We start from the raw sequence: 19,541 nt of genomic DNA on the forward strand, positions 1-19,541 counted from the left end.
CGGCTCTCTGAATCCTAGAGCACTGTGCTTTCAACTGTTTTATCTGGTATTCCTGAAGGATAAATTCTATAGAATAGATTAGCTCCTAGCAGTGGGAGTCCCTCTAGGGAGAGAAATATCAGAGGCTTTCAGTATCCAGAGGGTCTTGCTTCAAATTCTGCTGCTCCTTCAGGACCATGTACAGGGAGCATTGCCTCAAAAGACTTCTCTTCCCACTTGGAAATCATCTTGAACTTGTCTCGTAAATAAGGAAATGGGACTACTTTCTCCAAATATTTACTTTATAATGACTTTATTGCTCTGAATTTCCATGCATCACAGAGAACTTTTAACCATTAGGTGTCTTGACTTCCTGCTTGTGAAAAGTGGCATGACTCTGATCAAGAAGTGTAGCTCCTTTTCATAAGTATTTTTGTGTTTATTTGTAAGTGGAAGCCCAAATTAGAAATAACTGATTTGGTTGAGTTGCTGGTTAATAAATCAGCCATAGTGCAGATTTTCTCTTGTTAATTGAGAGTTCAGAGCCAACAGCATCTGGCATGATAGCAAACACTTAATAGATGTCTTTAATTAAGTGAATACATTAAAGCGATATGTTTTATCTAGCAAATAAAGTTTAACAATATATTAATCTGATTTCTGACTACAGATTGGGGCGGGTGGACATTATTTGTGCCATATGCAATTGTTATATCCCAGGCATCAATAATGCTCACATTGAGATCCTGAAAAATGTCCTTTATGGCAAGATATTGGATGTAACCATGAAAGTCACTAAATCTCTCCACATCAGTGTGCATCTCCCTGATGTTTTCTGCCTTGATGATAACCACAGTGTCTGGGCTTCTCAGAAGAAGGCGCTGAACTGCATCATGGATACTGAGGGCCCTTCGGAGAAAAACATTAATGGGAAAGGGTCTGAAGTGCTGGCCCAGAGAGATAACAATGATAGTACTTTTTCCTCCTCCAGTTCTGTCAATAACCCGAGCGATGTACTCAATCGCTCAATCAAGCGATGTACATCAAGCGATGTACTCAATCTTTGACTGAATAGGTCAGTGATCCAACCAAGGGGTAACTATGCTTTTGCCACTGGATTTTGATATTCTTGTCCAAGTCCACAGCAAATTGTTTTTGAAATTTTCCAGATTCATGCAGATCCACTGACTTCAGGGCTGATGACAAAGGAAAAAAAGTTACAAAGGTAATAAAAATAGAAGAAAATATTTGGTGTTTATGATTAAATAAGTTAATCCTGACTAATTTATTATAGGTTTAAATGAGAGAATAGTTTGAAAATTATTGAGCAACCAAAAGTGTTATACAAATAAGAAATTATATCTGCCCCTCTGTAGAACCATGTAGAACCAAATTGACTGGCGATGGTGAGCACTGAGATCACTTCACTGGAGGATGATGGAGTCACTTTTGTGGGTATTAGTTTTGTACGTTTTGCTAACTATAGACTAAGTTCATTTGAAGATAGAGAAAGATACCAATTGATGTCTTTATATTTCAAAAAACAAGTAACCCTATTTCCCCAAGTCCTCTGTAAGTTCCCTTAAGACTGGAATTATATTTTATACTTCTGTGTTTCTTTTACATATGCATGAAATGGCACTGAATACATCATCTATAATAATAATATTACTACTCATTTGTGAAGGACTTTACAGTTTACAAAGCATTTATTAGGACTGATCTATTCATTTACTTCAAAGCTCAATATATATGCATATATATATTTAATTGCCATATTGTAGAAAAGAAAACCAAGAGATGAAATGACCTGTTCAAGATTACACAACTAGTAAGTGACAGAATCTGTACCTAAACTTGAAGTTTCTCACAATTCTTGTGAAAGTAGTCTACCCAATCTTAAAACTTTTGAAAAGTATAATATGGATAGAAGAAAATGAAGTCCCTTCATTTTTCATCGTATTAATTAGACCCTTGTCAAACTATCAAGGCCAGCTGCTTTGTAGCTAGAACTTCTGAGGAAAATGTGTAGTAAAGGATTATTAATGCTTTGTAACATGTATCATCTTAGAAGTAAAGGGCTGCACTTAAAATCTTAACCAGTGTGGTTTGAAAATAGTGATGCTGGAGGGTTGGGTGGAGGAAAAGGGCAGAATTTTTTCTTCATTCTGCTTCTAACATATTTCAGTTTCCTTTTCCAAAGCACACTGTAGCCATACAATTTAACTTTTAACAATATGTGCAACAGATGTTTTGCTACCACAACTTGAAAGGTCAGCCAAGAGGGTAGGTAACTCAATAATTTAGTACTTTCTATAAACTAAGAGACCCACAGTTATAGGATGTGATGCTAGAGGTTATCCCCAGACCCTTAATTTTATAGATGAGGAAACTGAGGTCTGGTGGAGTTTAGTCATTTACCAGAGGTCACAATTTAAAACTCTCCCCTTCTGTTGGAGGGGATCCAAGGCCCTACTGATTTTCCCTTTTTACTGGGAGAATCAGCTTACACCCTAAGTTGGAGATCACAAGAGTGGCATCCTGTCAGGAAGGCCAGCAGGGAGCCACACCAGCTGCACTGTCCCCAGTGGTAAAAGCCAGGGTCCAGGACAGGCAGTGACAGTTTTCCAGGTAAGAGTGCTAAGATCTACTAGTGGATTCTGAATTAGTATTGATGCATTCTTGGTTTAGTAAAAGGAGCAACTGGACTAGGATTCTAGCAAATGGATTCTAGCCCCAACTCTGATGTGAACTAATGATAATCATTGCAATAGCTGTTGTTTACTGGGCACTTTCTGAGTGCTCATGTGTCTTGCAATGTGTTAAATATTTTATAACCATTACCTCATTTACTCTTTATAACCACCGCCAGATGCTGTTGTTATTTTTAGTTCATTGATGAGGAAAATAAGTACTATGCCCAAGGTCATGGCTTCTAAGTGGCACAATCTAGGTCTGTTAGGCTCCAAAGCCCCTACTTTTAACCACTGTGCCTACCTGATGTGAAGCCATTATCTTACTCCTAGCATCTGTGCTTCCATGATATAATAATAGTGATGACAGCTTACACCAAAGGGAACTTAGTATGTAGCAAACGGTATTCTAAATGCATTGTGTATATTACCTCGTTTTACCAGGTGGGTACTATTTTCATCTCCATTTTACAGATGAGGGAACTAAGGACAAAATCACTATGTAGTTATGTAACTTGCCCAAGCCCATCCAGCTAGGACATGTAGAGGCCATATTTTGATCCCAAGACATCTGGATTTAGAATCCACACCCTTAATCATCATGCCATCTGTAGAAGGTGGACAGTATAATATCTTATTATTGTCTGCTCTGTCCATGATTTTCTGAGCATGCTGGATAAATACTGAAGTGTGAATTTTGCAGGGATAGGCATGGAGTAAACCTTTTTCTAAACTGGCTCCCTTCTAGTCAATAAATGTATTCTTTTAAAGAAAAGACAATGATGTCTTGTGAAAAGTGTTGGTGTGCTGTGATTAACAAATATGAAAAAGAAGAGGCATTTCCCATATTCATTTCTCCCCTTGAAATGAAAAAGATGTTTCTGAAAAGGATATGAGTAATAGCTTAGACAGGCATACTCTTGATACTGCTTTTGAAGTATTCAATCCACTGGCGGATCATGGAATCTCCCATTAGATGTATGAATTTTCCTCTCAGGCATTCTTTCATTTCGATTGGAGCCAAACTACAGGAGACAGGATTCCATGTGTCTTTCCAGACATGTCCACTGGGGATTGTGGATGCCATTCCAAACTTGCATTTCTTTTTCATTGGAGCTGTCTTTTCTGCTAAAGAATCAACAAGATAGGATCTTCTAAAATATCACTTTACCCATCAGTATTTATTAAGAACCAACTGTCTTTTCTAAGTATCCTTTTAATAGGGTGTGAGGATGGAGGAAAAGCCTTATTGAAGCATCATTATCTTAATGGAATACTTATTTTTCAGAAAAAATTTTCTCTGATAAGAATTTTCTAAATGATACCCATTAATGTTCATTACAGAGAACAAGATTTCTCCCAGGAAAAAGGCCTTCTAGGTAAAATTTAAGTATTTGTTTGCCTTCTTATGAAAGGAAAGACATCAATTCTTGCTTAGTAATGAAAACTCAATTATCTTGTCATTTTATCCCACTTTACCCCCAAGTTTATCACACACTGTCCTAGTGTGTTTTTTGTTTCTGTTTTTCTTTCTTTCAAAGAGCTCAGATTTTTATTGAACGTGTTACTAAAGAGGTTTAGTCAAAAAGACCAAAGCCCATGTCATCATCAGACTCTTCAGATTCTTCTTTCTTTGCTTCCACTTTCTTCTTTTCAGCTGGGGCAGCAGTGGTGGGGCGGGCGGGACCTGCTGCTGGGGCAGCACCAGCTGCTGGGGTAGGTCCACCAGTCCCCACGTTGCAGATGAGGCTCCCGATGTTGACATTCGCCAAAGCCTTTGCAAACAAGCCTGGCCAGAAAGGTTCAACATTTACACCAGCTGCTTTAATGAGGGCATTGATCTTATCCTCCATGACCGTCACCTCAGCGTCGTGCAGGATGAGGGCCAAGTAGATGCAGGTGACCTCCGAGACAGAGGCCATGGTGGGGGCGAGTGCTAAATGGGGGCTGCTGGGTGTGGTGCTTGTCGCCAGATGAAGTGAGGGCCTCTCCCCAACGCGGCTTTAGCTTCCTCGGAAGGATGGAGCACCTTAGCGGCAGCTGAGGACTGTCATAGTGTCTTAAATGCCACAATCAAACTGTAAATCCTTTGAGTTAAGTGCATGGAAATATAAAAAAAATTAACAACTAATTTGGTTTGGGACCTGGACAGTCCACATGGATATGGCTGTAGGCTGGAGCAGAGTCCTGGAGGTCCAGAACAGGCCAGGTATTAACCCGTTAGTCACTGGTTTGTGAAGAGTCTGGGAATCTGATGGACTGACGTATCTAGCCTTGGTGGTCTTGGGGCAGTGATTATCCACCAACCAAAGGAAGTGGTTTAATATTTTAATAACCGGTATGAGTATCCTTGTGTATCCTGGGTGAAAAATGCCATTTCTACCTGTAGGTCGTATATACACTTCAGTGTAAATAAGTTCAGTAGCAATTAGCAAGTTGTTAATGTCGAATTTAAAGGGACACAAAAGTTCTTGCCTTAAATCATTTTAGATAATGATTTCCTAGGATGTTTTGAGCCAAAGAAATTGAAGAGCAATTAATAAATATAAGTGTGGAATTGCTATTTTATATGTTAAAATGTTTGAAAGGCGGCAAAGACAAAGAGGGGGAAATTGTAATGAATTGACTTATAGAGGGCAGGTTAGAAACCTCTAGATGGTGATTCTTGTGCTTGTAGCAATGTGGGAAGTGCTGATGGTGGTGGTTTGGGAATAAGACCTAGGTGCAAATTAGGAGACATTTGAAGGTTGATGTGTCTGATGGGCAGGTTATCTGTTGCCTGATAGATAATGATAAGATTGATGATGAGAGTTATATTTATTTATTTATTTATATTATTTTTGGCTGTGTTAGGTCTTCGTTACTGCACGCGGGCTTTCTCTAGTTGTGGCGAGCGGGGGCTACTCTTCCTTGTGGTGCACGGGCTTCTCATTGCGGTGGCTTCTCTTGCTGTGGAGCATGGGCTCTAGGCACACGGGCTTCAGTAGTTGTGGCACGTGGGCTCAGTAGTTGTGTCTCGTGGGCTCTAGAGCACAGGCTCAGTAGTTGTGGCTCACGTGACATGTGGGATCTTAGTTGCTCCGTGATATGTGGGATCTTCCTGGACCAGGGCTCCGTGACATGTGGGATCTTCCTGGACCAGGGCTCAAACCCATGTCCCCTGCATTGGCAGGCGGATTCTTAACCACTGCACCACCAGGGAAGCCCTCATGATGAGAGTTATAAAACAGGTTTATGATTCTATTCATTTATTCACTTAGGTAACTGGCATCTTGACCTACCATAGACCAGCCTGATAAGCAGAGTAACAATAGGACAGGTAATAGTGAATAAGTCCACAAAAAGAAGAAATGCTTTAAATGGGACTAGTACTAAGTACCACCCGTCAAACACAGGGAGAACTTACTGTTGCATTTGGAGACAGTAATGGCGCCAAACTTTTTCATCATCTCTATACCCACATTTGACCTTAACGAGACAAATATAGAAATTAATCTGCAGGTGGCCCCAAGATCAGGAAACACAAGAAGCCACATTACCCATTGCTTCAGTTATTTCTTGTGATAATAACTGACTACTTTGCCCACGGTTCCAAACCATTTATTAAATTTACATTTCTTGGCCTATTAGTCCAGGGAGTACAGATCCCCAGAAAGTGTACAAGGTAAGTTTTTGAGAAGCAGAAAAAATATATTAGATCCCATGCATATTCACACATGTCTATTTCTCCTCCTCTTTTAATTTTTATTTTATTTATATTTTTTGTTTCAATGATAAGTGTTAAATATCCCAAACCTTTAGGGACTACTGGAGAGTGGGCACTGTCCCCAAATGAATTCACAGACCTTTTCTAAAATGGCTCTTCACAGAGTCCCTAAGTTGATATACTCATAGTAGTTTCCTTTAGATCAACAGATAGGCCAAATCATTACTATATTTGCCCGGGTAGTCTCCAGAAATAATTATTTACCTTTCAAAGAGGCTTCTTTCTTGTTTGCTAAGATAAGACACGGCCTTGTTTTTGGAATGCATGTGGGTGAGTGCAGCACAGGGTATATGTGGAGGCTTCACGCAGTAGAAGGCTTCTTGGTCTCGACTATCCAGGTACTCACACAGTTCAGCACTTGAATTTAAAACCAGGGCGCAATCAGTATTGACATGGGAGGTGCCATTGGCAAACTGGCCTGTGAAGATCACCCTGTCATAGCCTTGGTTCCTTGCCCTCCAGAGAGCCTACACCCCTTCACTGGGGAGGATGAGCAGGACAGACAGAGACACCCGGCCCTCCCAGAACAGGGTGAAGCTGACAAGGTAGGTGCCATTGTTGAAGTCTGTCACCTTTCCCTAAGCGCCTGCCTTCAGGGCTGGGGAGGACATCCTGGCCCTCAGGAAATCCCCGCCATATTCCTTCCTGCGTCCCAAGTGGTCCCTCACCTCCAGCAGGACGTCTAGCTGATCCCCCCTGCAGTATGTGTCTCGAGGGCTGAGGAGGGTGGCTTTGCTGTGTGTGGCGCTGGTGGTGGAGCTCACGTGGGAGAAGGGTCTGGGTGGGATCAGCTGGTCTAGTTTCTCCTTGATCCCCTTTATTCTCAGCTCAGTCTCTGTTGGTGAAACTGCTGGATCCAGTGGTGCTGCAGGACATGATTTCATGATGAAATTCCTGTGATGGAGGGAGATGGGCAACTTGAGTACAGTCCATAACTGAAATGACAAGGAATACAATAAAGAACAAAGAAAATGTGCTTATTTAATGTAATAATTTTGGTAGGTTAGCCAACTTCTCTTTTATAAAATGATGGGAGGTACAAAAATTAAAAATATATTGAGATTTCACTATTTCTGTTTTTTTTTTTTTTTTTTTTAGTGGCTGCACTGCATGACTTGCAGGATTTTAGTTCCCTGACCAGGGATTGAACTCCAAGGTCCTTGGGAGTGAAAGTGCAGAGTCCTAAGCATTGGATTGCCAGGGAACTCTCATCAGTGGCTAATCTATTTTGAATGAGCCACTCCACCCTAAAGAGCCCTGGGATCTTTTTCCTTAAAGTGGTGATCATAAAATATACTTTCACTGGGCAGTCATGGAGACCAAATGAGAAAATGCTTTTTAACTGCATAGCAGAGAACAAATGTTTATTGTTCAATTATTTTTTATCTTAAAACTAGAATTCAGTCATTTAAATAAATCCTTAAGAAAATGTTTAAGAAGCATGGAAATTTTATGTAATATACAATTATCTATTTTTTTCTATTTCACTTGTTACACTTTGATTAAATTGTGATATTTATTAGTAATTTTCAGATTGCTTTAGCTAACAGCACATAAGAAGCATAGGCTTATAAAATATTTATTTTCTAATCATAAAATAACACTGATTTATTATTAAAAATGAGGGAATGGCACAATTCTATAGGAAATAAAAGTCAGTCACACCAACCATTGATAACTACTCTTGCCGTTTGGGTGATTTTATCTCATCCTCTATATAACAATTTCACATGATTGTGAATAAACTGAATATTTACCAATGAATTTTGATTTAAAAAAAAGTGTAATTAAAAACTTTCCACCTTATGTCAAAGGACCACATAATATTCCAGCCTATGGAATATTTCACTTATTCCTGTCTTTTTAGATATTTATTGCATTCAGCTTTCCTCTATTACTTACGATTCTGTAAAGAACACTTTTTGGTATAAATCTTTCATAGTAATATCTCCAAATTTCCAATAAAGGCAGAATAGCTTGTACTGGACTAACTATGATTAACATTGTTACTGTTTTATTATTTGACACGTGAAGATTTTAAAAAATAAAAACATTTTAATTTATCAAATAAGAGACAGTAATAGCAAACATTTATTATGTGCCAGGTACAATGCCAAATGTTTTTCATATGTTAGCCAATTAATCCTCACAATAATATATGGGGTATTTATTTTTATGACCCAATTTTCAGATGATGAAACTGGTTCACAGCGAAGTTAAGGGACTTAGCCAAGCTTGTATAGCTAGTCAGCAACAGAGTCAGGTTTTAATCCCAGGCAAGTATCTCTAAAAATGAGCTACCCAGTGTGGCAAACATGCAGTAAGACTAAAATTCTCTTTCACTGTTGGTTTAGGTGTGAATGGCACCACATTTCTGGAAAACAGTTCTATAGCATATGTACAAGACCTTTAACAATGTTCACTGCATTTATCAATAACTCTATTTCTGAGAACTCAGTGAGTCATAGTAATATCTCCAAATTTCCAATAAAGGCAGAGTAGCTTGTATTGGACTAATTCTCCTGTAGAGAACAGTGATTAGCTCTACAGAAGGGACAACACTGGACTTGCATTTTAAAAAGTGCTGGGGCTTCCCCAGCGGTCTAGTGGTTAAGACTCCACACTTCCACTGCAGGGGGCACAGGTTCGATCTCTGGTAGGAGAACTAAGATCCCACATGCCAGCGGCGGGATCAAAAAGATAAAAAGAGACAACTGCTAACTAAAGTTCTTCAAGCTGAAGTGAAATTACACCAAAAAGACACATAGATCTTCAGGAAGGAATGAAAAGCACCAGAAATGATAAATATATGTATTAATATAAAATACTGTGTGTTTATCTCCTAGTTTCTTTAAAGTGCGTACAATTATTTAAGAACTACAATTTTGTAATAATATGACAACTATAGCATAAAGAATGGGGGGAATAAATGGAAATAAATGGTTGAAAGGTTATTACAGATTACATGAAGTAGCACAATATTAACTCTAAAAGTTAAGAATGTGTATTGTAATCTCTAGAGAAACCACTTTAGAAAGACAACTTAGAGCTGTAAAAATAATAGAGAAACTGAAAGGAAATACTAAAAAAATCCAACAAAAATAACAACCCAAAATAAGGCAGGAAATGGGGAACAGAGGAATAAAAACCAGAATGGCTGGGCAGAAAACAAATAGCAAAATGATGGACCTAAGTCCACCCATATTAATAATTCCATTAAAAGTAAGTAGACTAAACACTTCATTAAAAGTCAGAGATAATACTCTTCCTGGGATTAAAGTAGTGTAATCAAACTCAAAAGAAAAATAATACTGTTTTGGAATAGCTAGAGTGTGAAGATTTTTAAAAGACAGTATGTATAAATAAAATAATGTTCTGTAGTCAACGCATTCATTTATGTATATTTTAATATTTTGAAATATTTAAAATATTTTGATATTAAAAGTTATAGTTTGGCATTAAAATTTATGGTTTTATCAAATTTTTCAAGAATTTTTATTAAATGAATTTGTGATCAATGTTTCAATATTTGAGATAATTCATTTATAAAAAGGTGAAGCTGTTATATTTTCACCTATGTGATTAGTAATACATTCTAGAAAGAAAGTTTTACTAGAATGATATTAATAAATGAAGTGTTAAATTTTTTTAAAGGCAGAGATAAAACAGCAAGACCCAACTATTTGCTATCTACAAGGAATGTAGTTTAAGTATAAAGATACCTATAGGTTGAAAGTGAATGGATGGAAAACAATATACCATGTAAGCATAAAAAAGCTAACATTAATGTTAAAGTAGATTTCAAATGGATTAAAGACCTAAACGTAAGGCCAGAAACTATCAAACTCTTAGAGGAAAATATAGACAGAACACTCTGACATTAATCACAGCAAGATCCTTTCTGACCCACCTCCTAGAGTAATGGAAATAAAAACAAAAATAAACAAATGGGACCTAATGAAACTTCAAAGCTTTTGCACAGCAAAGGAAACAATAAACAAGACCAAAAGAGAACCCTCAGAATGGGAGAAAATATTTGCAAATGAAGCAACTGACAAAGGATTAATCTCCAAAATTTACAAGCTGCTCATGCAGCTCAATAACAAAAAAACAAACCACCCAACCCAAAAATGGGCAGAAGACCTAAATAGACATTTCTCCAAAGAAGATATACAGACTGCCAACAAACACATGAAAGAATGCTCAACATCATTAATCATTAGAGAAATGCAAATCAAAACTACAATGAGATATCATCTCACACCAGTCAGAATGGCCATCATCAAAAAATCTAGAAACAATAAATGCTGGAGAGGGTGTGGAGAAAAGGGAACCCTCTTGCACTGCTGGTGGGAATGTGAATTGGTTCAGCCACTGTTGAGAACAGTATGGAGGTTCCTTAAAAAACTACAAATAGAACTACCATATGACCCAGCAATCCCACTACTGGGCATATACCCTGAAAAATCCAAAATTCAAAAAGAGTCATGTACCAAAATGTTCATTGCAGCTCTATTTACAATAGCCTGGAGATGGAAAGAACCTAAGTGCCCATCATTGGATGAATGGATAAAGAAGATGTGGCACATATATACAATGGAATATTACTCAGCCATAAAAGGAAACGAAATTGAGCTATTTGTAATGAGGTGGATAGACCTAGAGTCTGTCATACAGAGTGAAGTAAGTCAGAAAGAAAAAGACAAATACCGTATGCTAACACATATATATGGAATTTAAGAAAAAAAAATGTCATGAAGAACCTAGGGGTAAGACAGGAATAAAGACACAGACCTACTGGAGAACGGACTTGAGGTTATGGGTAGGGGGAAGGATGAGCTGTGACAGGGCGAGAGAGAGTCATGGACATATACACACTAACAAACGTAGTAAGGTAGATAGTGGGAAGCAGCCGCATGGCACAGGGATATTGGCTCGGTGCTTTGTGACAGCCTGGAGGGGTGGGATAGGGAGGGTGGGAGGGAGGGAGACGCAAGAGGGAAGACATATGGGAACATATGTATATGTATAACTGATTCACTTTGTTGTAAAGCAGAAACTAACACACCATTGTAAAGCAATTATACCCCAATAAAGATGTTAAAAAAAAAAAAAGTAGATTTCAAGACAAAGAGTATCACCAGACATAAAGATGGACATTTCTTAGTGATAACAGCATCAATTGGTCTGAAAACATAGCAACCTTAAATGTGTATGTGCCTACGTATCCATGTATTTATATGTGAAACAAAAATGGACAGAACTAAAGGGAGAAGTAGAAAAATCCACAATCAGGATCAGAAATGAAAAAATCTCTCAGTAGTTGCTGCAGGAACTAAATTAAAAAATGAGTAAGTACCAAATGTAAAATAACTAGTGGGAAGCACCTGCATAGCACAGGGAGATCAGCGGGGTGAGATAGGGAGGGTGGGAGGGAGGCGAAAGAAGGAGGGGATATGGGGATATATGTATACATATAGCTGATTCACTTTGTTATACAGCAGAAACTAACACAACATCATAACGCAATTATACTCCAATAAAGATGTTTTAAATAAAAGAATAAGTACCTAGAGGATCTGAACATTATCTTAGTAACATCTTTTAACCATACAGTACATTATCAGATGTTTTTAAACTGCTACAACTTCACATGAAAATTATAAGTGATTTTCAGTATGGTAGAATAATATTCTCTGCACAATTTTTTTTTAGTAGAAAAGTAACAGGAAAATTCTGATTCAAGGTGGAGGAGTAAGCACATATTATAGCCTCGATTTCCCACCATAAAATTGTATAAACGGCAGAAAAGAACTTAAAATTTTCTAATTGTTCTGGGAAATAGGAAGAGATACCTTATATGGACCAGAACTTATAAGCAGTCTCCTGAAGAACGAAATGCAGATGAGATTAGATCAAAGAAGGAAACCATGGCTCCAACGCATGTAGATGAGGCTTTGGCAAAAGAAGGAAGTCACTGCAGGGACATTACCAACATGGAGGAGGGTGATAACTGGAATAAAAAGGGGTGAAGGGGAGGCTCACAGGAGGACAAACCAGGCAGGTTGACACCTCCTTATTTCCCCGCCCGTGCCTGGGCCAGACAGCTAGAAACAGGGACTTCTGTACTCTGGTGAGAGTAAAAGCTACAGATATTTAAGCTGGAGAGGTGGGTAGGACCCAGTGTGCCTGGCAACCCTTTAGAAAAGTGGGGAGCGTTTGTTGCCCTGCAGCACTTTTTGCATCTCTGCCACAAACATGCTGGAGCAAACAGGTAACAGCACTGCACACTGGCCACCACAGAATCTCAGGTGTAAGAAAGTACACAACCAAGAATTAGCAAAAAGTTTTCATGAAAGGTGACTCATGCGAGGGACTTCCCTGGTGGTCCAGTGGTTAATACTCCATGCTTCCATTGCAGGGGGCACGGGTTGGATCCCTGGTTGGGGAACTAAGATCCTGCAAGCCACGTGGCGTGGCCAAAAAAAAAAAAAAGTAACTCATGAGAGAGAGGTATCAGGTTCAACAAAGAGGAGACATCCAAGGGAACAGAATTAATAGAAAAATCAAAATTTTAGAACAAGTATACATTCTGTACTCAGAGAGATCTAGACAATATTGGATCTGTGAACTAGTGAGTCTTTCAAGATCTTGGAAAGTAAAATCCTAATGTTCCTTATGCAAAAGTCAGTTGGATTCCTTTACACCAGCAGTAAGCAATTAGAGAATGTATTTAAAAGGACACTATTGACAACAGCAACAGAAAAATTATGAAGTACCGTGGTATCACTCTAACAAAAGATGTATAAGACCTGAATGCAAAAGTTATAAAATTTAGTGAAAGATCTTGAAGAAGACCTGTATAGATGGAGAGAGATTACATGTTGATAAACAGCAAAATAATATTATAAACATATCAGTTTTCTCAATTTGATCTATATGGCTAATGTCATGGACTTATAATTTAAGTAGAATTTTTCACTAAATTTGACAGTCTGATTCTAAAATATATAAGAGAGAGTGAAGAGCCAAGACTGGCCGAAAACTAAAGAAGTTTTCAAAACTAATTATGAAGCTCTGTTAACTATAGCCATGTGGTATTGATACAGGGAAGACAAATTGTTCAATGGAATAGAACGAAGAGCCCACAGAGGGACCTGTATTTATTAGAGATTTTGATATACAACAAAAATGACATGATAAATCAGCTTGGAAAGGAAGGATTACAAAATAAAAAGAGCTGAAAAAGTGGTTATCCATATGGAAATAAAAGAAAAATCAGCAAAAAAAAAAAAATCCAAGTACATTACAGGGCTAAATGTCTAAAGCAACCTTTAAAACTTTAAGTAGAATATTTAGATAAATAATTTGATGTCGGCATAGGGAAGGGTTTATTAGTACTCAAGAAGTATTAACAGTAAAAAGTATTAACAGTAAAAAGTATTAACAGTATTAACAGTAACAGTATTAACATAAATTTTACTACATAAACATGAAAATATTCTGTTGTTCAGAGGTTCCTTGGAGAAGGTGTAAAGACAAGCTAAGCAGTGGGAGAAGACTGTTGCAATGCAAATATAAGTGACAAAAGAAGAATGTGTGTATATACACACACACACACACACACGCAATATTATCCTCTCTCATATTGCATGATTATTTTCAAGTACCTTGGCTCTTAAAGGTGTGTAAGCTGTTGAAACTCCCCTACTACAATCTACAGGTGTGTTTGTTTGGACTTTTCTAGAACAGATGAAGTGTCGAGTAAAAATGTACTTTTGTAAAACACATAAAGAAAGCAGTTCCTACCTTTGTGGAGTTTTGGAAAACTGTAAAAGTGATCCAGGAGGCTAATATAAACAACAACACCAACAGTGACTTATGATTTGTTATTCTTATTGTCATGATTGGGATCCTAAAAGAGACAATACAAAAACGGGCACAAAACCAGGAAAGAAATGCAGAAATACTTGAAAAGTTTATGCCTCCTGATTCTTTTTGTCCTCGTATGAGTTACTCCCAGAATTGAAACTTGGTCCTCCTGCTGCTCTTGCTGTCTCCCAGCTGCCTTTATTAGCTTGTACCTCAGGAGAGTACACAAAACGATATATGTGCTCTTTGCAGTTAGTATGTTTTCCTCGTCATCTTCTGAGAATGGAGCCCACCATGGACTGTAAGAAATTGAGCAACTAAGGGCCTGATGGATGCAGGGTTGCTCATGCTTAGAGGAAGTTTCCAGGCTATGTGTCATCTAACAGGTTTCCTATTCTCTTCCCTTAAACAGGAAGAGCAGACACAAAACATCCCAATAAATACTGACTCTGATAATCACATTCTTCTGGGGCCCTTTTAATGTAACTTGATTTTTCCAGCTTCCTTTTTACTAATCTGTTAATAGTTTCCCCTTTCTTGTCTTACCAGCCTTTCTAGCACCCCTCAAGCTTGAAAAGATTTGTTTTAAAATTCAGATTTCTCTCTTTCTTTAAAAAATGTTTTAGGCTTTATCAACGTTTTCTATGGTTACATCTTCATTTCTGTCTTTGCCCTGGAATTTCAAGTTGTCTTTTAAAATCAGATGGCTTAAACACTGCCCTTCTAAAATTTTCTCATCTCTCAAAATTTTCTCTCCCCTAGAAGCACCTCCTACCCTAGATCCCCAGTTTATACATAGACATTAGAAGTTTCTGCACCCAAGAATAAACATTACTCCTTTCCCCGACCTCCCCAACTTTGCAAATATTTTCATACCTTTAGTTTAAAGACTTTGCTTAATTCCATACACAGGAACTATGGTGAGCTGGGTGGTGAGGCTTTGTTCTGAAGCCACCGGTGTATTACGGGTATACCTCTCCTCTGTGCCAAGACATATCACAGGTGTAAATTGCAGTCTGCATACTTTGAGCTTAGATCCAGAATACTCTGCTTGTTTCAGGTAAGGTGAGTATCAGGCTTGCCAGCCCCACCTTAAGGAGGTTCCTGGATCACAGCTGCAGTTCTCAGTTCATGCAGAGGTGGGGAGGAGAAATGAAATTCTCAGTATGGTTAAATTAGATAATTTTAATGTTCTTAGACTTTATTAATTTTAGTAAGTGTACAATAAATACCTGACAAGAAAATGTGTGAATGAATCTGGAAGTTTGAATGAATTGTCATCTGTGAAAAGCTGAACCACTTAATCTCCACCTGAGCCTTGTCATCAAGACCCAGTTGCCAGATTCTGGTGCGTATTATCTAGTACAGAGTAGGTACCCGGTAAAATTTGCTGAATTAAGAAAGAACCTCAAATACAATGTAGGCAAGACAATGATATTGATTCACTCTGAGACCAAGAGAGTGACCGCTTACAGTCATGGGTTTGAATCCATCTGGGATTTGTATTCTTGAACCGATAGAAATGATGCCAGAAAAAGCATGTGCCCAGGACAAATGCACCAGCGCTCATAGGACGCAGTAGCTGATTACACTGTGGATCCTTCCACAGTTTCATTAGTGCTGCCCCACACAGGAAGTTAAACATCTTTAAACATCTACACCAATCCTTTCAGTCATATGTATAAGCAAGAAATCAAGACCTATTTCACAAGGATCTTTAGGATTTTGATAATGCTCCCAACATCCTTCATCATGCTCCATGGAACTGGCCTTAACAATACTTTCTTATGTCTTTACATAATGACTGTTGGAAAAGCTGTTTAACCTTATACAACTGGTCGAAGTTGCTCACTTCTTCCCTAGGGAGTCTCTAATAATAGATAAATATTTGCAGTAGGTCTGGTTTGGCGGCTCCGTAGGAGACCGGTGCCAGCAACCACCCAAGTTCACAGCCTACTCTGAGACACAAGTTCACAGCCTACTCTGAGACACATTAAAATCCATGTGGATTTTAATTTTGCTTTAGTCATATCAATCTTGATATTTAATGTTAACCTGGGGTTAGTTTAATAGAAATGCTTGACTTGAGGAACTGAGAGCACAGAGGAGAGTTTAAATGATTTGTCCAGGTCATCCAGTGAGCTTTTTTTTTACATCTTTATTGGAGTATAACTGCTTCACAGTGGGGTGTTAGTTTCTGCTTTATAACAAAGTGAATCAGCTATACATATACATATGTTCCCATATCTCTTCCCTCTTGCGTCTCCCTCCCTCCCACCCTCCCTACCCCACGCCTCCAGGTGGTCACAAAGCACAGAGCATCCAGTGAGCTTTGAAATAGAGCTGAGACCAGGATTCCTGCCACTTTGACCTCTGATTCAGAGCCCTTTTCACTACTCAGCGTGACTCCAATACGTATGGTAGAAGCAAGTTCAGGTAGATCCTGTGGTTCATATATTTATTGTTCAATATATTTAAAAGAAAAGGCTCTTTTTTTTTTTTAAACCATGTTTTCTTTCAGTTTGCTCAAAAGCCTGGTGTGAGCACGATATATGTGCTCTTTGCAGTTAGTATGTTTTCCTCATCATCTTTGAGCAGTTTCCTTTCCCTTACATTTATGGGTCTAAATGAGTAGTCTGAACATGAGAGCTCAGTCAGAAGTAGGAACATAGAGCCATGAGTTCACACAATAAAATATAACCCAGGAGAGCATCAATTCTTTGGGGGTGTGAATAGGGTAAGAGTAGTCTTACCTTGGCAGGGGTCTAAAGGAGCCCAAGCAAAACGGGCAAAGCAAAGAGTAGATGTCCAGGAAACACGCAGTGGGGACTCAGCCACAAGTTAGGGCAGTGGCTGCCGTGGCCTCAGGAATCAAACAAGATGCACCCCATTGCCAAGGAGGCTGCACTGAATGGTGGGAAGTCTTGTGTCCATGGGATCTGAGTACAAGGAGAGGAAGGATGAAAGAAGATGCAATAGCAAGAAGTCTCAAGGTTCCAGCAGTGAGAACTTGGCATAGGACTCTATGTCACTAATGTAATGAAGAAGGGCACAGGCTGAGCAGCTCAGCCATGTTGGTGGTGAGGGGACAGGTCAATGCTGAGGCAGACACGTGATTAGATAACTCACCATGGCCCCAGATTTACTAATAACAGATCACCATGGCCTCTGTGCCATTTTCAGGTATTGTGCGAAAGTGTACGAAGTTCAGAGGGACTGCCATGCCCAGAGCTCTCTTTGAAAAAGGTGGTGAAACAGAGTTTTAAGTCTGCTTCATTATGCCTAAGTCATTGTTACCTGGCCACCTATAACAGAGATGAGCACCTGTTTCAAACTTGGCATGAGATGCCTGCCAAATATGGATGCTCCCTTTCAATGGTGACTGCCTACATTCAGATCTCCTATTTGCTGGAATGTGAAAGAGACACATACATGTGGAGATGGAAGAGCTTGGTGGGTGTAGATGGAAGAGACTCACGGATCAAATAACAACAGCTAACATTTATTCGAGGACTTACCAGGCACTGTTCTAGTGCTTTTCATGCACTAACCCACTTAACCCTCAGAACTACACTGTGAGGTCATCACCATTTTCAGATGAGGACAGTGAGGCACAGGATGTTTAAACATTAACTAAGTTCACAGAATCAGTACCTGGAAGAGGCAGGCTATGAAGCCAGATCTCCAGAGTTGCATTTTTATCCACTCCAAGGTACTGCCAGCAGGCATGAGATAGCAGAAGACACAAGGCAGCAGAATCCACAAAGCAGAGAACACAGAGAGTAGAAATTAGTTAGATGTTCACAGCAGAAGTAGGAGAAGCAGAGGCAGAAAGGCACTGCCTGGTGGAGCACAACGAAAACCTGTGCCAGCTGCTGGGGTTGTTTCCAGCTCACTACCAGGGCTGCATCATGTCCTAAAGTCTCTCTCAGTTAGGTCCTCAGCAGTGCTTTCCATCTCTGTGAGGCACTGGAGCATGTTGGGGGGCCGGGAGGAAGACTTTTATCTCACCCTCCAAATTCTCAGACAGGATTCAATTCTAAAATGTGAGACACTGGCCAAATTACATGAAACCAGCTAGTACACATATTGCAAAAACAAGTTATTAGATTTTTATTCACTGGCAGCAGGAAGCAATATATTTTCCAGGAAGTTGAAAAAGTGAGACACAAGAAAACTGTGAGCATCTTTTTCAAATGCCCTTGACTTTGATATTTTAGTTATCCTAGCAGCACGTGTCCAGGGATTTTTGTGGATAAGTAAATGAATGTGCTTGTTCAGACAGTGATGTGTCTGGTTTCCTGAACAACTCGGATGGATTTGCACAGCTTGAACAAGAGAATACGGACATCTGACCACCTAGTCAGTTTTTGACCAAACATTGAGTAACAGGTTTGCACGGCTGGGACTTTACCTCCAAGGTAGAATGAAGAGGAACTTATTTTAAAATTCTGCAAGAAGTCTTGGCCTTCAGGTTTGACTGGAACGCTTATACTACTCAAGACGCTTTTAGTTATATGATTGTAAAGCAAGTGTATGCCCCTTTTTTATTATGAAAAACATGAATGAAGTGGAGCAAGTTAAATACAGACATTTCAGAATGAAAAGTATTCCATTTGCTAATATAAACAGATCCATTGTCAAGGTACATCATTTCTCTGCATTAGAACACTGCAGGAATAGTTGGAATAGTCAAGATCTGCTGATGAATCCTAAAACCACTGGGTGAAAGTTTGAGGAGAAACAAGAATATCTTTCCACCAATACATTTATTAATTTCAAAGTGAAAAATAGTAACTTTAGGGAGAAAATCAGCGGACACCGGCTTACACAAGTGGTCAAGGTTAATATCAGTAGTAATAAGATGTATCTCCTTTCATGATGTTGTACCGAGAAGGGCACACCACTTCTGTGGTATTCTTGAGAAAAATGCATGACCCCAATCTAATTATGAGAAAATATTAGATAGGACAAAAATTGAGGGACATTTGACAAACTGACAATACTATTCAAAAGTGTAGTGATCATGAAAAATAATGCCAAATTAAGCAGCTTTCAGAGATAGGAAGACACTAAGGAGACACGATGACTGAATGCAATGTGGCTTCCTTAGATTGGGTTCTGGAACAGAGAAAGAGCATTCGTGGAAACACTGGTGAAATTCATACAAAGTCTGTAGTTTAGCTACTAATCTACCAATGTTAATTTCTTGATTTTGAACGTTGCACAAT

At 38.8% G+C, this 19,541-nt stretch overlaps 2 protein-coding genes across 2 annotated transcripts in view; both read right to left on the reverse strand.

Annotated features, from left to right (window-relative positions):
- Window positions 1-292: 292 nt before the first annotated feature.
- Window positions 293-19,541, reverse strand: part of LOC307190442 (NXPE family member 4-like) — a gene marked incomplete at its 5' end in the record, with an annotated part of 42,144 nt that continues 22,895 nt past the window's right edge. Inside the window, 7 exon segments of the mRNA XM_079929590.1 lie at window positions 293-1,003; window positions 1,041-1,175; window positions 3,591-3,800; window positions 6,079-6,140; window positions 6,643-6,905; window positions 6,909-7,016; window positions 7,020-7,373. Coding sequence (XP_079785716.1) covers window positions 603-1,003; window positions 1,041-1,175; window positions 3,591-3,800; window positions 6,079-6,140; window positions 6,643-6,905; window positions 6,909-7,016; window positions 7,020-7,373 — 1,533 coding nt within the window. The 3' untranslated portion in view covers window positions 293-602.
- On the reverse strand, window positions 4,250-4,615 carry LOC307189758 (large ribosomal subunit protein P1-like; the record flags this gene model as incomplete). The annotated part of the gene is made up of 1 exon (XM_079928180.1): window positions 4,250-4,615. Exon 1 carries the CDS (start codon window positions 4,592-4,594, stop codon window positions 4,250-4,252), a length of 345 nt encoding a protein of 114 aa, XP_079784306.1. The 5' UTR covers window positions 4,595-4,615.

The sequence above is a fragment of the Stenella coeruleoalba genome (assembly GCF_951394435.1).
Source record: "Stenella coeruleoalba genome assembly, chromosome: 8".
Lineage (NCBI taxonomy): Eukaryota > Metazoa > Chordata > Mammalia > Artiodactyla > Delphinidae > Stenella > Stenella coeruleoalba.